This window comes from Athene noctua, chromosome 15 (assembly GCF_965140245.1).
Source record: "Athene noctua chromosome 15, bAthNoc1.hap1.1, whole genome shotgun sequence".
Lineage (NCBI taxonomy): Eukaryota > Metazoa > Chordata > Aves > Strigiformes > Strigidae > Athene > Athene noctua.
Window position 1 is genome coordinate 5,724,459 of NC_134051.1, and position 17,846 is coordinate 5,742,304.

Genomic DNA, 17,846 nt, shown 5'->3' on the forward strand with positions numbered 1-17,846 from the left:
CTATGATTACAGAGCATGTTTTCTCTCTCTCCTTATTTTTTTCTCCCCCCCCCCAAACAATAGGGTGGCTGCAGGCCAGGTTTTTTGTTTCCTTGGGGTGTTTTTGCAGTTTACATTCAAACCAAAGTCTTTTAAAGGGAAATCCCTAGGGATGTTCCAAGCAGTTCTTGGGCAGATAAAAATGTCATTTTGTCCTCCAGTGAAATTCAGAATATGAGAAGGGAGGTTTGGGAAGACCCCGCTGACGACAATCACACTTCATGAAGCTACAGCTTTCATTTCAAAGACAGGGAAAGAGTTCCTACCCCAATTAATGTAGCAGCCTATAACCACAGCTGGAAAATCCTCACTGAATGTGTCTGCTAAATGACAAGGAAAGTTAATTTGATGTCTATTCATTAAGATTTTGGGGAAAATTCTTTGTCTGGTGTGTGTAGAATGTCCATTTATGGGCTTACTATGGCAAGGTATTGCCATTGCAGTACACTTATTCAGCAGCAGATATGACTTGAATAACACTTAGAGAACCAGCTATGTTGGGGGAATGTTAGTATTTTGATCCAAGATTGAAGCTGTCACAGTACAGGCTCAGTCTCCTCTTCTGGAACTTCAGACTGACCTTGAGGTGCTGTTTTCAGTGCAGGAAGACTTGCTACCCTATTGCATCCTCCTTGTGTTGTAACCTTGTTTCTACCAATTCAGGGATCTTCTCTACCATGTCTCTGAAAAAAATGAGATGGAGTAGAGAAGAGGCAAGAGAGACAGAAAGAATGGGTCAGGGAAAGATCTCAAAATGGTACATTCTTGGCCTACCCCCTCTGTGCCCTCCTAGTCCCAGAAAATGTCTGGGATAGTGTGAATCGGTATCAGGTTCCTGCCACAGGCCATCTGTGCTTCTGCAGCACTGGCCTTTTTACCCAACGCTGTGCTGTCTTGAGGCAGTATCTCCTTTGCAAACAGGAACCCAAGTTTTCCAATTTCACAGCTGGTTGACCAAGAGGTTGAACTAGTAGTGGGGCCATGTCACCTAGAAAGGCACTGCCAGCCTCAGCTCTGAAAGTGGACCCTCATGGCATACCCTTTTGGAGAACAGACAAAATCTGCCATGGACTTTAAAGTATGAAGTGCTAAAATCAGCTACACTGGTGTAAACATGAAGTAGATCCACTGCTTAGAGCTAGAATAGCGTGACCAGCACTGACTTCATTACTTAGACGTTGCCAGTCCTAATTAAGCCAGTTCAGTACTGCCGTTCGCAGGCTGAAAACTCCCCTGTGATGGCAGAAGCCTGCTCCTACCATAACACCAGCCACGCAGCTCTGCACTGAACTTCAGCATGGCTTTTAAAAGCCACCTGGTCTTGTTTTAAGGATGCAAAGTGTTAGGGAACTGGCCATCCCCTATTGATTAAATACATTCTTCCAGTAGATGTTTACTCTTTCTGCTAAAATAGTCTGGTGGGTTTAGTCTGAATTAGCCACGTTTGTTTCTTCTTTGGATGTAATTTTGCTCTTTTAGAACTTCTCCTTTTTGGAGCAATAAGAGATAAAATAATCTCTTGCAGTCTGGCAAGTAGAACACTGAAACCCTTTAATCTCTCAGTATGAAGCAGGTTTTGAAGACCTGTTCCAAGTGTTTTCCTCTACTTTATGACCTCTGGCCCCATTAAGGCTATATAATGAATTATACCACTCTTGTGCTTCAGCTGAATATTCCCTTACTTATACATCTGGTGTCTGCATCGGTTTTGTAAGCAATGTCTGCTCTATAAGACTCCTATTTGATGGTAATCCTTTAGTCCTTTTCACATCCCCTGCTTTCCAAAGTACAACCCACCCTTTCCGTAGCATGGCCTGCACTTCACTCTCAGATTTGTAACATTGCATTTCCCTGGGTTAAAATGCGGTTGTGTAAGTGAATCCACCATACTGAGCAGCCCAGCTCAGCCTGCACAGCACTGCTAGTATCGATTGCCAGTAAGAAAATCTGCAGTCAATGCTAAGCTGCCAGTGCTCTGCCTGATGGAGAGGACAAAGTGGAATCCAGTCCAGTTGCCATCCTGGCTCTGCAGGGCCAACAACAGAAAAATGTGGAACCTTCCTACCAAAAGATTTGGGTTCTTTTTCCTTCTTTTTTTCTCACTTGGTCTGCAGATGGCACATTAAGTAAATGCAGGACTGTACAGTGTACCTCCTCTTTGTCTTCAAAGTTTGGACCCCCCCCTAGATGGACTCTGTGACAAGAAAAAAAGTGAAAAGCTCCTCATTCTATCAGTGCCCTGAAGGACAGAACCTGTAGTTTAATCCTGTCCAGGAGTTTAACTCTTCTTGATGCTGTAATTCCTGTGCTTATCTCAACTTCAGCTCTTGAAGAGTTTTTCTGGCATCGTCTAACAGCAGTTGTGGGACAGAAACAATAGTCTGCTTTTGCCAGATGCTGAAAACCCACAGTGACTGTGAAGCTCAGAGAGCAAGAACAGAAATGTCTCACCAGCAAGCACTGCAGATGAGACAGATTTTGGAAAATAGGTGTGTGCCATGCTGCACACTGGAAAGAAGTGCAAAGATGCCTGAGAGATTTGAGTAGCAAAGCAGAAATCATTAGGGAGAGAAACCACCGTTCTGCTGGCTGTTAGCACTGGTTTCCGTGGGACTGAGTGGATACACAGAAAGGGGAGCTCATTCAGTTCAGCTAGTGGCCCTGTGGTTGCACCAGTGATTAGCCTCCAAGGTTCTGTCTGGGCCTTGCCACTAGTCCTGGAATTCACACAGATGGCCTCCGTTTTCCAGGCAGACAAACATGTCCATTTTCTCTTGGGTCTAGTGCATAAATGAGCCTGTGTTTTCCTGCTGCCAGGATTATTGCTTTGGCTGGAGAGTGCTGGAAGGAAGATGAGGAGGATTCATGTCCTTGGAAAGGATTGGCAGGAGCTTAGTTTTGTGAGAAATTGCTCTTGACAGGCATCCCAGGGAGCTGTGTGCATTGCCTGCATGGACAACTGAAATGCCAAGGTGTGGGCCAGTGGTGCAGAAATAATTGATGTCAGAGCGGGAAGAGACACAAGAGGAACTGCAGTGTGCTTTAGCCAGCCGAGTGGGGCAGCAGAAAACACCTATCAATCCCTCTCCCAGAGCAGGGAGAGTAGAGGCCAGCAGGCTCTAGAGGAATTTGGGTAGGACCGCACAGCTGACAGGGCAACAGAGGGGTGATAGTACCCAGGTGCTGGTGGCCTCTTGTACCTGATCAGTGCAACACACTTGCAGATCAAGCTGATAGAGCCTGTCAGAGTTGCTCTGTCTGCCTGCAGGCAGGGGCTTTTTGCTTAGTGGTGTAGGTCAGAGGTTGAACTCTGATGGGACATGCAGTGGTGTTTAGCTACTGCAGTCTCACTTAAGAGGAGGCAGAAAACTGACAGCAGTGATGTCTGCAAGAGTAAAGCAGAGAGAGCGTCCCCAGGCCATGCAGGGGCAGTGGGAGAAGGGTTTTGCTGGGTGTGTGGAAAGGAGAGTCGCTTTTCTTTCCACTGAGCAGGGTTATTCCAGGGCTTTTGCAATGGCAGATCACAGACCATTTTAACCCAGCCAAATAGTAGGTCCAGCTGGGATACACAGTGGTGAAGGGTGGTAACTCCTCATACAGACTCTCCCTGCTCCTCTGGGTGGGATGGATGACGCTGCCTCTCTCCCCGCAACATCCCTTTGCCCCAGGCACACAGTTTACCAGCAGTATATGACAGCCAGGATGCCAGAAAGTGTAAGTCTAGGAGAAATCACTGCCTTCTCTTGTGGCTTTTCTGAGGTACTTTAGGGCACCAAGAACATCTCCAAGATGTTCTTCATCTCTGCTTCACTCCCTACAGGCCACAGCCTCCCCTCAACACTGGAGCCACAGCAAATGATGGATAGCCCCTGCCTGCCAGAGAAAGGTGTTATCTGTAGTTTTCTCTGCCCAGCCAAAGGCACCAGCCCAAGTCAGGGGGAGTGTGATGGATAAACAGAGCATGGGCTGACCCTCTCAGTGCTGCTAGAGCAGAACCGCTTCTCAGAGCCTGCTTTGGTGACCAGCTGCCAAAATTGAGGTTGTTGACTAGAGCTGGATCTCTGTCCCTGATGGGAGTCCAGCACAGGCATCCCAGCCTTCAGCTGCTGGAGAAAAGTGCCTGGATGTGCTGTGCCCCCTCCCGTTCCTCCCAGCAACATAATTCATGCACAATCTTTTTCTTGTCTGGTCTCAGTAGATCTCAAAGTGCTTTAGAGACATTAATTACCTATCCGCAAGGGTAATACAAATGGGTACGTTGAGTTACAGGAGAGGAGTGACTCACTCAAGGTCACAGACACACATCCAGTCTGCCTTCTCTGTTGCTCAGCAGCTGCTGGCAGATGGTGCTGCCTCCACCTCAGCCCATCTCTGAGAGCGTGCCTTGGGCCCTTCTCTGTGCTCAGGCCTTGGTGAAGGCCATGGACTGAAGAGGACCCTCTTTTTTTTGTCCCTGAGGGACACATACCAGAGAGCCATGGGCTAGCACTGATAAAATATTAAATCTGGCACTGACTTGTACCAATTCAGTACAGCCAGAAGCTACACAAACAGACCAAGCAGTTTTGCTGAAGCACCTAAGCAAGACATGAGCCATTTTGCTCAGCCACATTCTCTTGAGCATTTTGTGGGCTGCTGAGAAACTCATGTCCTCTCCAACTTCACGAGTCACCAAGTGCCTGCACATATCCATGTGGATGCTACATCTGCAGGGGGTGGTCAGGGCAGCAAGTTTTTCTTGTGCACATGGGGAGCAACCTTCTTCTTAGTTGACACTCCAGAGCAATTCTGGATGTCTAGATACAGGTCGGGATTGGGGTTAACTGTAAAGGTTGTGCCATCACCCATATCAGGATCTTTGACTCGCTGCTGTCTCCCGCATCTCTCTTTCATGTAGCCACATTTCCTCATCAGTCAGACATTCAGTCACTTCCCAAGATATCCTGTGCATCAGCCAAGCTTTGGAACTGCCCATGTGTCTGCTCTCAGCCAAGGGCAAATGCAAGCTTAGACACCAGCAAATACCACATTAGCAAACATGTTTCTGTTAGCATTTTTAGAGTGTGCCTGTAGCTGGGGTGCCTTGAGCCAATACAGCAAAACCCTGAGTGAGAAGTGGTCTTTGAAGGACTAGTTATGGGACATGTTGGTTCAGTAATGTAGTTAGTCACAATACAAATGCAAATTGTTTATGAGCAAATGTCAGTTCATAACATGCTTTGCATGTTGAGAGATAGATAATAGTTTTGACTGGTAACCTGGTAGTAACTTTGATGTTAGTCTCAATTCTTTGGAATTTCATCAATGCCAGAAGTTTACAGGATGATTTATTAGGCATTAAAATGGCAGTAAAATATTCAGCTTATAGACTTCTTTGAAAAAATTCCAAGACCCTCTTCTAACAGTCCTGTTACATCAGGCTTTAATTTACACTCAACCTAGAAAACTCATTTATCACTTTTGTTTTCTTTCTCTTTAATTATTTGCTCATTTGCCTTCCCGGCAGCGTGTGTGTGCGTGTGCACTGGTGTGTGTGCCTGTTTTCCTGTGTTTTCTAATTTGCAGTCATTTTGCAGACTGCCTTCTGTCTTACAAACCACCAGTGGTCCAGCAGACATGCATTAGGAAACACTATTCCAGAAGACAGTACATGCTGATGAAATAATCCAGACCAGCCATCCACATCACTGTATTATCTCTATTATTCCCTGGAGTATGATGATAATGTTAGTAGAATTGAAAGCTCCATGTGTAGTAGCCAGTTTAGGCTTCACAGCAATTACAGTCTCCACTGGGTGATTTGACTATTCGCATTTCTTTAATACAAAAAAACCCCATGCTTCATAAGTGATAGCTGTGTTAATTTTATGATAACAGGTATAGTACTGATAATAACCTTTCTAATGAAATTAAGCAGCATGGTCAAAATACTCAGCAACGTTGTGGCTGTGCTGCCTCAGAGAAGAAAGCTCTCTCGAACTGTAGAGTTCACTAGAAAATACCTTGGAGATCATGAATCCCTCAGCCAGACTACCTGAATCACCACCTAGTTCATTTTTATTTAGAGATAAAATAGTGCTTGTGAGACCATGTCTAACTGGAGAACTCGATTGCTCTATCTCTGTTACAGGCTGATAGACACAAGGCATTTAAAAGCAGCAGGAAAGGTAAATGTGACCAGAGTTAGTTGTGGGTAAAATGCAGAGCTAGGCAGGTTACTCTGCCCTTCATGTTCTCTGCCTGAATCACAAAAAATCTGCTCTTTGAGATGTCATAAAGGCTTAGACCCCATGTAGTGATTGACTCTGGTACGGATGACTGTAATGCCATCGTTATTAAGAACCTTTATGTTCCCTTTAGCATCACTGCACTTCTATTACCATCCCCTTCAGCCACCTTGCAGTGCACGTTAATACCTACTAGCAGCACACCACGCAGGGTTTGAACCGCACAGTGCTTGTGTTTGAGTGTTGGTAGATGGAATAGGGCTTTTCTTTTGAAAGCTAAAATTCAGGTAGTTGTTGAGCACAAAGCGGCAAGGCTAGGAAAGCTTTACATCTTGCTGGAGCATATGTTCCTTTTCTGAAAGCCCTCCAGGCCAGTGAAACCTTTCAAAATCAGGCAATTCCTCTTGTGGCTTGAGCCATGTCTTGTTAATGTCACTGTCTCAAAACCCTCAGCCTTCGTGCTCAGAGTCTCAAACCTGGCAAAGAGAAGAGAAAGGCCCTTAAAACTCAAACCAGAGCACCAGGTTACTTAAGCTACCACTGCACTGAAGTGCAGTGCTAAGTTCCACTGAGGCTACAGCTACAAGTTGGCCAAATTACAGACAAAGGCAGCATCCTGGGTAAGTGGAAGGGCGATGGAGAGGCACCAGCCACAGAGACTGCTTTGCACATGGGAGTATCTGCTCCTTCCCTGACACAGGAGACTTCTCTGGGTCTGTTAAAGCGGAGCTGTGAAAGGTGACCGGGGTGTTGGAAGCCAGGGAAGGTGATGATTAACCTCTGGCCACCAGTCCCTCTTTAGCTTGTGTTTAAAATGTGATGGAGCAATTTAATTTGTGACCTCAACTTGCCTGACCCTTGTTCTGCTTTCTCCTTGTGTAGGTAGGGAACCTTGGCCTACTTTTTATGCTCCTGTTTTTTATCTATGCTGCCCTGGGAGTGGAATTGTTTGGCAAGCTAGGTGAGTAATGTGTCTGACACAATTTATTTCATCCGCTTGATGTTTATTTGGTATCTAGCTGTTTCCTTTCTTCTCTCTCTCATTCTCAAGACTTCCTTAGCTTCACAGCTCATGGTCTGAAGATTAAAGTTTTCTCTTGATCTCAGGGTCACAGATGACACATGAGGATGTAATACAGAACCTGTCTAACGTGCACACACACACACTTAGAGATTTGTCCAACACCACCCTTGGCTGTAGAGGAACTATTTGCTGTTTAAATACAATTGTCCAGGATGGATATATTCACAAAGATGGAAGTTTGCTACTTAAGACAGAACATGAGTCTGCAAAGCTGGATGGTAGTCAGATTCATACTGGAGAGATGCCACCATAAACATGTCCCTCTTCGGAGCTTCCACCACACTCCATTAGTTTTCTGCACTTGGCTGACATTGCTCTTCCAGCTGCCCAAGTCTTGTCTGTCCGTTGTTCTCAGCATCACCTTCCCCTTCCTACATAAATCAGGAAGCATCCACTGGTTCCTGATTGTCCAGCATCATTTATTCCTCCAGCTTGAGGATACTGTGTAGCTGATCATGAATGTGTCCACCACTAAAATCAGGTGGAGTCAGAGAGAAAACACTATAGCCCGAGAAAACACTAAGCCCAGCTTAGCCAGCCAAGGCAGTCACTGCCTTTAAATATGCTGTTGGAAGGAGATGTGTCTACCCTCTCAGTGTTTGCGTCCCAATTAGGGCTTCAAAGCATCAGAAGCACCCTTCCTCCACAGTGATTTTATGGCTGTCATTAATCCCCTTTATGAGTCCAGCCCTCTGCTTGGATTACAAATGCCTAAAAGCAGAATATTTCTTTCCACCGAAGACAAATTATGTTTCAGTATTCAACAAATTCTGGAAAAAAATTAGTTCTGCATCCATCCCAGATGAAATACTGTGGGGTTTATACTACATATCTAGATATATAGGTATGTATTTCTTCAGCCACAAAGATGAAAAATGTCTTATTCAGAGAGGCACCTTCTGCTGCGCTGAATCCTTCTAGTGTCTCCATGCACACATCTTTCTAGTGCCAGCCCCAGGTAACCACAGCATGTGGTCACAGACTGGGAAAGCCCCGATGTTGGGGGGCTTGCTGGGGCAAGCTGCAGGCAGTCAGCACACCACTTCCCACCCTGATTTAATGGGGAAATACTTTCCTTTCTTTTTCACAATCACTGCTAGTCCATGTCAGCCACAAGAACCGTCAGCGCTTGCCCCTCCAAGACTAGTTATTTGTGGGTGTTTTTTTCTTTTTTGGTTTTCCTTCCTATTTGCCTCTGAAATAAATACCTAACAGTGAAATGCCCTAGCAAGAGGTATTGCTGCCTGTCCTAACGAATATTTAATGACTCTGTGTTTTATGGAAAGAGGCATATTTCATATGTTCAATTTACATTCATTAGTATATTAATTCTCAGGGGGAAAATGTCAAATTGCTCCACATTATCTCAGTGAAATATCCCTCATGGTAGATGTACTCTGTAAAAAATAATCAAGACAAGGACAGAATCAAGAGGATTACAAACAAAGGGTACTGTAGAGCGGTATTTGTTAAGACAGCTCAGCAAGTCTGCTTGTTTTCAGCTCCTTTTAGATCTCTTTGTGTTGGCTCTGCCTGTTGGGATAAAGTAATGAAAATCACAGAAGTGCTGGTGGAAGAGGCCTCTGGAGGCCCCCTCCCACTTGAAGCCCCAGCAGCAGCTCAGAATAGCTGCGGCTTTGTCCAGCCAAAGCTTGAAAAATTCCAAGGACAGAGTTCCCCTACCTCTCTGGTAACCAGTCCCAGGGCTGTTGGGGCCCTCCAGACAAAAACAACTTTCCTAATGTCCAACCTGGACTTGCTAAGCCACGATGTGTTGCTGTCCATTATATCACCTGCCTCCACTGGGGAGAGTTTGGCTACATGATCTCAGCAGCTGCCCTTCAGTAGTCACAGGCCACCACGAGACCAGCACTTCGCAGTCCTCCCTGATGCCGTGTGATGCAGTGCGACATATCTCAGGGTCTCTCCGCCAGGTTTGGGGGGCTGCTCTGAGTAAGCCCTGGCAAATGTGGCTTCACTGATGTGTTTCTGCTTCTCCTCCGGCAGACTGCAGCGAAGAAAATCCCTGCGAAGGTCTGAGCCGGCACGCAACTTTCACCAACTTCGGCATGGCCTTTCTCACCCTCTTCAGGGTGTCAACAGGGGACAACTGGAATGGTATCATGAAGGTGTGTGCAGTCCCTGTCTGGGTATTTTCTTCTCTCTGTAGATATATAGATACAGATTTCAAACAAATTTAGGTAATTCTTGTGTGAAAACAAAAAAGATTTCCTTTTAAAACTTCCCATTTAAAAGCCAAGTGTATTTTCAAGTGATAACTTGTCCTAAGTCTCACCCAACTTGAAACTTCATTCTTTTTAACATATATATAATACTTCAGGAAAATTATGCCAGTTCTTGTGACTGAGTGGAGTAACCATGAACTCTCTGCCCTGTGCCTTTGGGCTGTAAGACAGTCTTCCTCTTTGTAGATGATGTAATTAATTATGTCCGTATTTTCTTTTCTCCATTTTAGTTGTACCTACAAGCCGTTATGTCCAGGATATGTTATTATATACTTCTCAGTTCTCAGCAGGTTGTCTTTGATATTTCTGTATTTGTAGCTCAAGCACAGTCCCAGCCCTTATTAATCCCTCATTTCTCCCTCTCTTTTGCAGGACACTCTCCGGGAATGCACTCGGGAAGACAAGCACTGCCTCAGTTACCTGCCTGTTATCTCTCCTGTCTACTTTGTCACCTTTGTCCTCATCGCACAGTTCGTCCTGGTCAATGTGGTGGTGGCAGTGCTGATGAAGCACTTGGAGGAGAGCAACAAGGAGGCCAAGGAGGATGCTGAGATGGATGCCGAGATCGAGTTGGAGATGTCCAAAGGAGCAACCACCTCAGCCACCAGTGGGAGCAGGGGAGGTGCAGTGGCCCCGGAGAGCAGGGCACCCTACAGAAGTCAGGAGACCATGAAGTCAGAGTCAGCGGTGCAGGTGAAGCACCAAGCCCTGGTAATAATTCACACACAGCATCTGCTCTTCTGGTGCTCAGGGTAGGGAGGGGACGGTTCTCACCAGTCCCTGCTGTCTGATCATCGGGCAGTCCCCAGTGACACAGAGCCAAAGAGGCAGGAGACAAGGCAGCGTGGGAGGAAGGCAGCTTCCCCAGGTCCCCCCATGGCAGAGCTGTCACTGCCACCTCCACATCTTGAGTCATCTCAGGAGGGCTCTCGGAGGTGAACGAGAAACACATTCTCCAGGGCCAACGCTGTCCTGACCATTGTTCTAGGGGAGGGTTGAAAGTCCATCTCTTGCCATTTCTAATTCATTCAAAGGTTTTGAATTTTAAGTTCAGAACCATAATAGCCCCTGGTCCCTGTCCTGCTCTCCCAGCCCACGCCTCGGTCCTTGTCATTTTAGCAGGTACAGCAGCACCAGGGAGCAATCTCAGAAAGCCCTGGGAATGCTGGCACTGTCAGCCCTGACACATACAGCAAGGCATGGCATAAATTCCCCTCACACAGACACAGATATACTGCTCAGGTTGTTTTTAATCCTACTTTGGGATATCCAAAGGAGTCTCAAACAAATTGTGGTGTGCAGCTCGGGTGGGCATGTCTGGCACTGGTGCAAGGTGCAGCATCCCACTGGCTCGTGCTGGGCGTGGCTGACTGGGACCCTGGGAATTGTCAGAGCCCCTTAGCAAGAAGCTGGAGGTTCATGTGTTGATTTTCCAGACACTGCCTGCTCTCTGATTTCTGTCAGTCCTCTAGAAAAACAGGACAATCAGAAGTCAAGGCAGGGAAGGAGGGACATGAGATAATTATCTCATCGCATGTCAGCAGCGTGTGATTAAGAGTGAATGCAAAATTGCTTTGTCACCGTGATCACAAATAAATCTACCACAAAATCAATGGGGGATTTGAGATTAAATTACATTAACTTAGATTTTTGTAAAATCTATCAGACTTTATTAAGTCAGGTAAAAAGAAATTTAGTTACACGGCGATGGAGAATTCACTATTTGAATGTAGCTTCTAATAGACATTTCTGCAGGAAAATGCACCATAAACACCCAGGTTGCTTTTCTCATTGAGGGAAGAGAGGGCACATCCTTTCACACAGGCTGTGATTGCAAACTGAGTTCATTGAGTTTTCCTCATCTTCCAATACCTCCCGAACACATCAGGAGCAACACAGAGCTTCCTTTTAGCTCTAGAAAACCCACAGTAAGGGGAGATGCTCTGATTCCAGCAGGAGCAGGGATCTGGCCACAGATTTCCCCCTGTGGATGAGATTGCTTGAATGCAGGTGAGGATTTGCAAGCCAGGGCTCCCCCTCCCCTGGATGGTAGTGAGGCAGAGTCATGCAGTGGGTCTGGCTCCTTGCAATGACCTCTCTCCTCTCTCAGACACCCAGGCTTCTCTGGGCCTGGCTGGCAGCTCAGTCCTGCCCTCCCTGTGAGCTGCACTGAAGAGCTTAAATATGCAGGGTTCTGTATGACTAATCCTGTTGGAGGTTGTCAAAGGTGTTGCAAGACACTCTGTATTTTATTGCCATTGTGCCAGTTTTTGCAGCCCATGTTTCCTTTTCTCCTCCTTCCTGCTCTGGATGAATGGGTCAACTAGGAAATGCCACGGGGCAAACGTGTTCAAGGTTAGGACTCAGCCTTGCTCTGCTACTGATGCTTTTTATCTCCCTGATTTGAAGGAGGCGCTGAGCTGTGACAATGTGTCTTTAGCCATCCCAGACTCAGACACGCTGGAGGGGGCAGAGACTCCCATCATGGAAATCCCGTCCTTCTGCTCTGTTTCCCACCATGTCCTGACACCTTCCCACAAAACCCCAGGCCACGAGGCTGAGGTGAATGACGCTGCGCCGTTGCTTCTGCATTGTGGCATTGTGCTTTGGTGCTGTGCAGCTAGTGGTGGTGTCTGAACTGTCCTAAACTTGTGTCTTCACAGCTGCAACAGTCGTTTCCATCCTCTGTCCTTCGTACTGCCTTTGCGTGTGCAGGAGCTGGGCACAGAACATATCCCAGCCGACTCTGCCACCAGCCTTGTGTGGGACACAAATTAAATACTCTTTTTTTAGCCAAAAAAAGTCTTGCATTTAACGTGCAATGTGATGTGTGAGCAGTCTTCAAACGATGTATTGAGAGCTGGAGGCAGGCAGAATCCTTTGTGGAGAAAACAGCACAGTTTGGTTTTCTTACCATAACTGTAACCTGTTTATGATCCAGTATTGAGGGAACAAAGGCATAAGTAGATCAGAGTGTTGGGCTTTCAGCAAGCACCAGAGCTGTGGATTCAGGAGATGCTCGGGGAGATCACCCAGCAGAGGAGAAGGGCTGTAGCCCACTCCCGTTTGCACCACGAACTGGTGCCCAGGTCACAGCACGTAAGGATTTTGCATGGTTTGCAGCACAGTGCCCTCCCTGGGGTGATGAGCTCCAGATGTCCTCCGGTGGGCACGAGAACGTGCAAGCCACAGCCAGTGCTGAAGATGCACAAACTCCAATGGGGCAGCACATTTGCTGTCATCAGAGAACTTGCAGTGTCCACCCAGAATTAATCTGCTTTAGACTTAGGCCATTTTCCACTTTGTCACCTTATCTCTGTCATAACTATCAAAGCACCTTCTAGTGACGGGTATCGCAGCATCACCAAGCAAATTCTGGGCTCAGGTTAATCTCTTGATGACCAAGTGGTTTTCCCTGTGCAAGATGAGTGATATTAAGGTATAATCCTCAAGGAAGCTCATAGCTCTGGACGGTGGCTCCTGGGCCACCTGGAAGCTGCAGAGACTCAAAGGGAAATCATGGGGAAGGCATGTTTCAGGGACAGACAACATTTGGGACTTTGTAAATGCCACTGCAAAGGGTCTTGAGTTTCTGCTGGCAGAGCCAAGAGCTTGTTACCTCTACAGGGACCAACAGCATGGCCCTGGGTGCCCCCAGAGGTGGCCTGTGCAGGGGCAGCAGTGTTGGCAGGCACAGGCAGGGAGTTGCCTCCTGCCCGTGTTCTGCCTCTGCCTTCCCCACCGCAGAGGCTGCGGGAAATGGCTGAGCTCGCTGGCAGTGCTGGAGACACAGGCTTTCAGAAAGCAATCAGGAGGAGCCCTTCCTCTGGGAATTTTGCCCACAGCTTGTTTGCAGGCTCTTGGCTCCAGGCCTCTGAGAAGTTACAGTGTTCCCTCTTCCAGAGTATCCTGCCAGTCACCTTTCCTTACAGAGTATCTTCTGGCCGTTTAATCACCCAGGAAGGGTCATGTCCTGTGGAGGTGTTTGCAGGATTATTTCTTCTCGAGCTCCCTCTGCACCAAAGCAAAATCAGAGCTCTAACAGACTATTGATTCCCAGACAAGAGGAGGGAGTTGTGCTTATTGATTACAGATGCTTAACTGAGCCTCTGAGCTGTGTCACCAAGACTGTCTACAGTCAATTTATTGCCTTTCTACTTGGCCTGAGAGGGGTCCCACAGTGAGTAGGCTCCCACCTTGCACATCTCTGTCAGATGCCTGGGATCCTCCCAAGCCCTTAGGGTGCCTGCAGGCAGGGTTCACCATACGCAGTCTCAGCTGGTCCAGGTTGGGCTTTTGTGGGTTTTGAAGGAGCCACACTGATTTCTAGGGTATGGGATCAAGCTCCCGAATGCATCAGATGTTTCCCACCACAGAAGAGGAGCAGGAGTGTTGTGTCTCCAAACCTTTGTAGCTCACCAGGTGTGAGCCAACAGGCTTTCTGTCCACGTTTCATATTTCAAGTACATTTTACAGTGGCTTTGAAGTAATTTGGAATTTGCCCACGTCCCTAACTCAATTGGGTCTCAATAGCTGAAACCTTAAAAACTGCAGTTGTTAATGTCAAGAAGGGATTTCTGTTCATTCGTCCCAGCCAGACAAAACCAATACAAGATCCTGTAAAGACAAACTGAGATTTAATAGACAGATAGTATGATCCTTCTGTTAGACTACCGAGAAAGTAGAGCAAGACCTTTTGTTCTCTGTGTGGCACTGGGGTGTTAACAATCACCTGCCTGCCTTCAGCTCAGGTGTTGTGATGCTGATAGCTTATTAGCTGTAATGGCAAGAGGCCAACTGGCACAGCCACGCTGCTGATGCATTAATATATCAGACGAGAGACCTGGGTTGCACCCGGAGGGCTGCTGGGCAAGGCAGCAGTCAGCACTGGATGCCAACTACCTGTAAATAACTGCTGCCTATCCCCCCTCTCTTCCCAGCCAAGCTCAACAGCGTAAAAGCATCGAGTAATTTGTCTCAGGATGTGTCTCTTCAGGGATCTGAGGAAATAAATTTGTAAGCCAGAAATGTATGGAAAAAACAGATTTAACCAGATCCTTGGTGACCTCCAAACTATCCAGAGAGGGATCTCAGGCCCAGATTTTGCTAGCAGAGAGGGAAAACAGCCTGGCAGAGCAAAGCAAAATACATTTAATTTAAGACATGCAGCTGGGAAAATGTTTTCAATCAGTCATTGGGAGGCTGACGTTAAAGGAAAACCAGAGCGATTAGTCGTACTTTAGATAACGTGGTAAGTTGTGAGGAGAATGTGTTCAGGATCAAAACCTCAGGGCCAGGAGCCAGGTTGCAGGTCCTGTTCCAAGGGTTTTCACTCCCCCAGCACTTGGCCAAGTCATGGCACCACCTCTCACGGCTGCTCCATCAGCACCACAGGGACACGGTTTGAGTTCCTGAAGCTTCCTAAGACCCCAGGATAAGGATATTAAGGTCTGTGACATGCTCTATCGAGGCACTTCCAACCAGACCCTTTTGACAGCAAAGGCAAACACAGAGAAATCTTTTTTCTCCCCCAGAACAGGCTCTACACCCACACATGTGCTGCTATGAAGTCTTCTCCTTCCTCTGCCTCCTGCCACATGGCTGTCTTCTGGGGTCAGTGGTGCTAAAAATGCTCCATGTTGTAGAAAAGAGGACCCAGGGTCTGCAGTGGTGTTAATGTGTATGTTTAAATGTCTGCCTGTATGTGTGTTTTGGGAAGAGAATAGTACATGAATTTGCAAAAACACCCGGTACCCTCAGTCAGTGTGGCTGAGGACTGGCCAGCGTTGCCCATCTGTCCCAGAGTAGCTTTGAGGAGAAGGGCATCACCACCCAGGCTGGACTGAACGCATCCCTGGGAAAATCAAGAGCAAAACAGTGTGAGAAATGCTGGCTTTCTCGTGTGTTTAGAGAGTGGGCCCCATTTTCCTGGACCTTACGTTTTCTCTGCGGTCTCCAAGACTCAGCTTAATGGTGGGTCATCGATGCCTCGTTTTACTCCAGCCGCAACTTGAGCTCTTTACTCAGCCAGCTCAGCGTAGCTTTGGTATCCCATTGCAGTCACCAGGGCTGCAGACTCTCTGTCAAATGCCAAGAGGAACACACATACAAGGTTTTAAAACAAAAAGCAGATGGGAAGAACGTTGCTGTAAATTCACCACCATGATGCTGAATGACCCCGTCTCCTTGTCTCCTTCCTTTGCAGGCCGGCGCAGCCTCTCTGAGGCCACAGGACTCTCAAAACCTTCTGGCTGTCCGCAAGATCTCTGTTTCCCGCATGCACTCCTTGCCCAACGACAGCTACATGTTCCGGCCGGTGATGCCAGCGAAAGCCCCTTTCCCCCTCCACGAGGTGGAGATAGAAACGTATCCCTGCAAATCTCAGAGAGGTACTTGCCCACAGAGTTTTCCCTTCTTTCTCCTAGGTGAAACCGTGGTGTAGCAGCTACGTGTGGTAGTTAGACAGGGAGTAAGCAACCCACGCCGATAGGCTGAGCAAGGGCTTGCTTGCTTCAATTTGATACCATCAGCAGGACTGTGGTTTCCCACGTGCTGCACAATTTTGTGTTTTCATCACGTTCCTGCGTTTTCTCAGGAGAAAGCTGGTGGTTTGGGTGTGTGACTGGGGAAAAGTGGGGCTCCCGAGTGGTGTCAGAGGTGTAGAGGACAGGCTATTAGCTGAGGGTACGAGCTGCACATTTCCTCTGATCAGCCCTGACAACATGACTACAAATCAATAAAATCAGCATGAATAAAAGCTGGAGTTGGTATTACTTTCTGACAGAGGTCCCTTACAGCTATTCTTTCAGGCAGGCTTCAGTCTCAGAGCAGTATCTTTTTAGCACAGTACAATGAGTTCAGAGATGAAGGAGTTTCTTTGGGAGCATAAAGATTAGCAACCACTCTCCAGTGCCTCCCTATCCTGGCCTTATAATGAATCTTGTGGAGAGACCCCGCAGTCAGGGAACTGGGAGCTACACAGAGTATACATTTACCCAACTGCATCCAAATACATTTCCCCTAAAATGCCTTTCTCTCTCCTTTGTTGAGCTGATTTGGAGGGGAAATCAATAAGAGGGAAAACATCTGCCTCCCTAAAAGTACATGTGCTTCTTGAGTGGCTCCCAAGAACTTAACAGTCTGGTTTCCTTTGATGCAACATTGTTTGAAATGCAAGAACTGCTTGGACAGATGAGTAGTGGGTTTGCAAACCCTGGTGGAGCTGGCAAGATCCGCTCTGATTTCCTTGGGTGAAGTAACTGTATTTGTTCAAACTCTCTGGATACCAGTTAATGTTCTCTGCTCAGTATTTATTATTATTTCACCTGCAAATTCTTTGCTAAGCAAAGAAAACAGAGGTTGAGTTTCATGGCTGGACTACTGGGGATGCTTTTCATCTCTGTAGCGGGTATAAATCAGGATTTATACCAGTATAAAACTGCTGTGATGTTGGCAGGGGTGGGTAGAACTGATCAAGAATTTTCTTCTGTTTCCCAAATTTCTCTTCAAGAGCACTTGAGCAATGGATGTGACAGGGACTTAGATTTTACCTGGTCTGGTAGATGCATCCAAGCAACATCACCCAGAGCTGTGCTGCTTCTGAGCTGACCACACTCTGATTTAAGTCACAATCCCATAAGTTATGTGCAAGTAAAACTGAGTACATAGAGACTCACATTAGCATTTGTGCTTTCATGGACTTCTCAGTGTCAGTTAGGGATGTGTGGTCTTCGCCCAACACTTCGGTGACTACACAGTGACGTGACCAGATCTTGTGTTATTTTGGTCTTAATGCAGTTCCCTGATTTACTAGAAAAACAAGAGGCACAAATGTAAAAATCCAGAGATATTCAGTGTTCCTGAGTATGAAGTTTAGAAAGGGTTTTGGTTTCCTATATGAGAGCTAGATGGAAAGTTTCCAACAGAAGGAAATTCCAACTAAGGACAGGGAGGAGGACATAGGGTTTTGATTTTATGACCATGTTTGTGACAGATTTTATGACAAAGTTTTTCTGCATCATAAAAAACATTTCGTAAAGCCTGGATTAGCACATGAACAGCACAGACTCGGTCAGAAACTGGCAGTAGGAGAGCCCCAGAAAGAAGTAGGGAGAAGTAGGGTGGGGGAAGCTCGCTGCTCTGTTCTTTCTGTGGTGTTCTGGAGAAAAGGTCCAAAAGAAAAATGATTAAACACTAACTTTTCTTTCTTCACAACAACAAATCTCTTTCTGAAATGCAACTGCAATCTGC

The 17,846-nt window shown here is 46.8% G+C and overlaps 1 protein-coding gene across 1 annotated transcript in view; it reads left to right on the forward strand.

Annotated features, from left to right (window-relative positions):
• CACNA1H (calcium voltage-gated channel subunit alpha1 H) overlaps window positions 1–17,846 on the forward strand; it is a 255,390-nt gene that overhangs the window by 232,085 nt on the left and 5,459 nt on the right. The window contains exons 31-35 of the mRNA XM_074919769.1: window positions 7,149–7,227; window positions 9,358–9,479; window positions 9,969–10,289; window positions 12,006–12,158; window positions 15,802–15,985. Of these exons, the coding sequence (XP_074775870.1) occupies window positions 7,149–7,227; window positions 9,358–9,479; window positions 9,969–10,289; window positions 12,006–12,158; window positions 15,802–15,985 (859 nt within the window). The remainder of the gene's footprint in view (window positions 1–7,148; window positions 7,228–9,357; window positions 9,480–9,968; window positions 10,290–12,005; window positions 12,159–15,801; window positions 15,986–17,846) is intronic.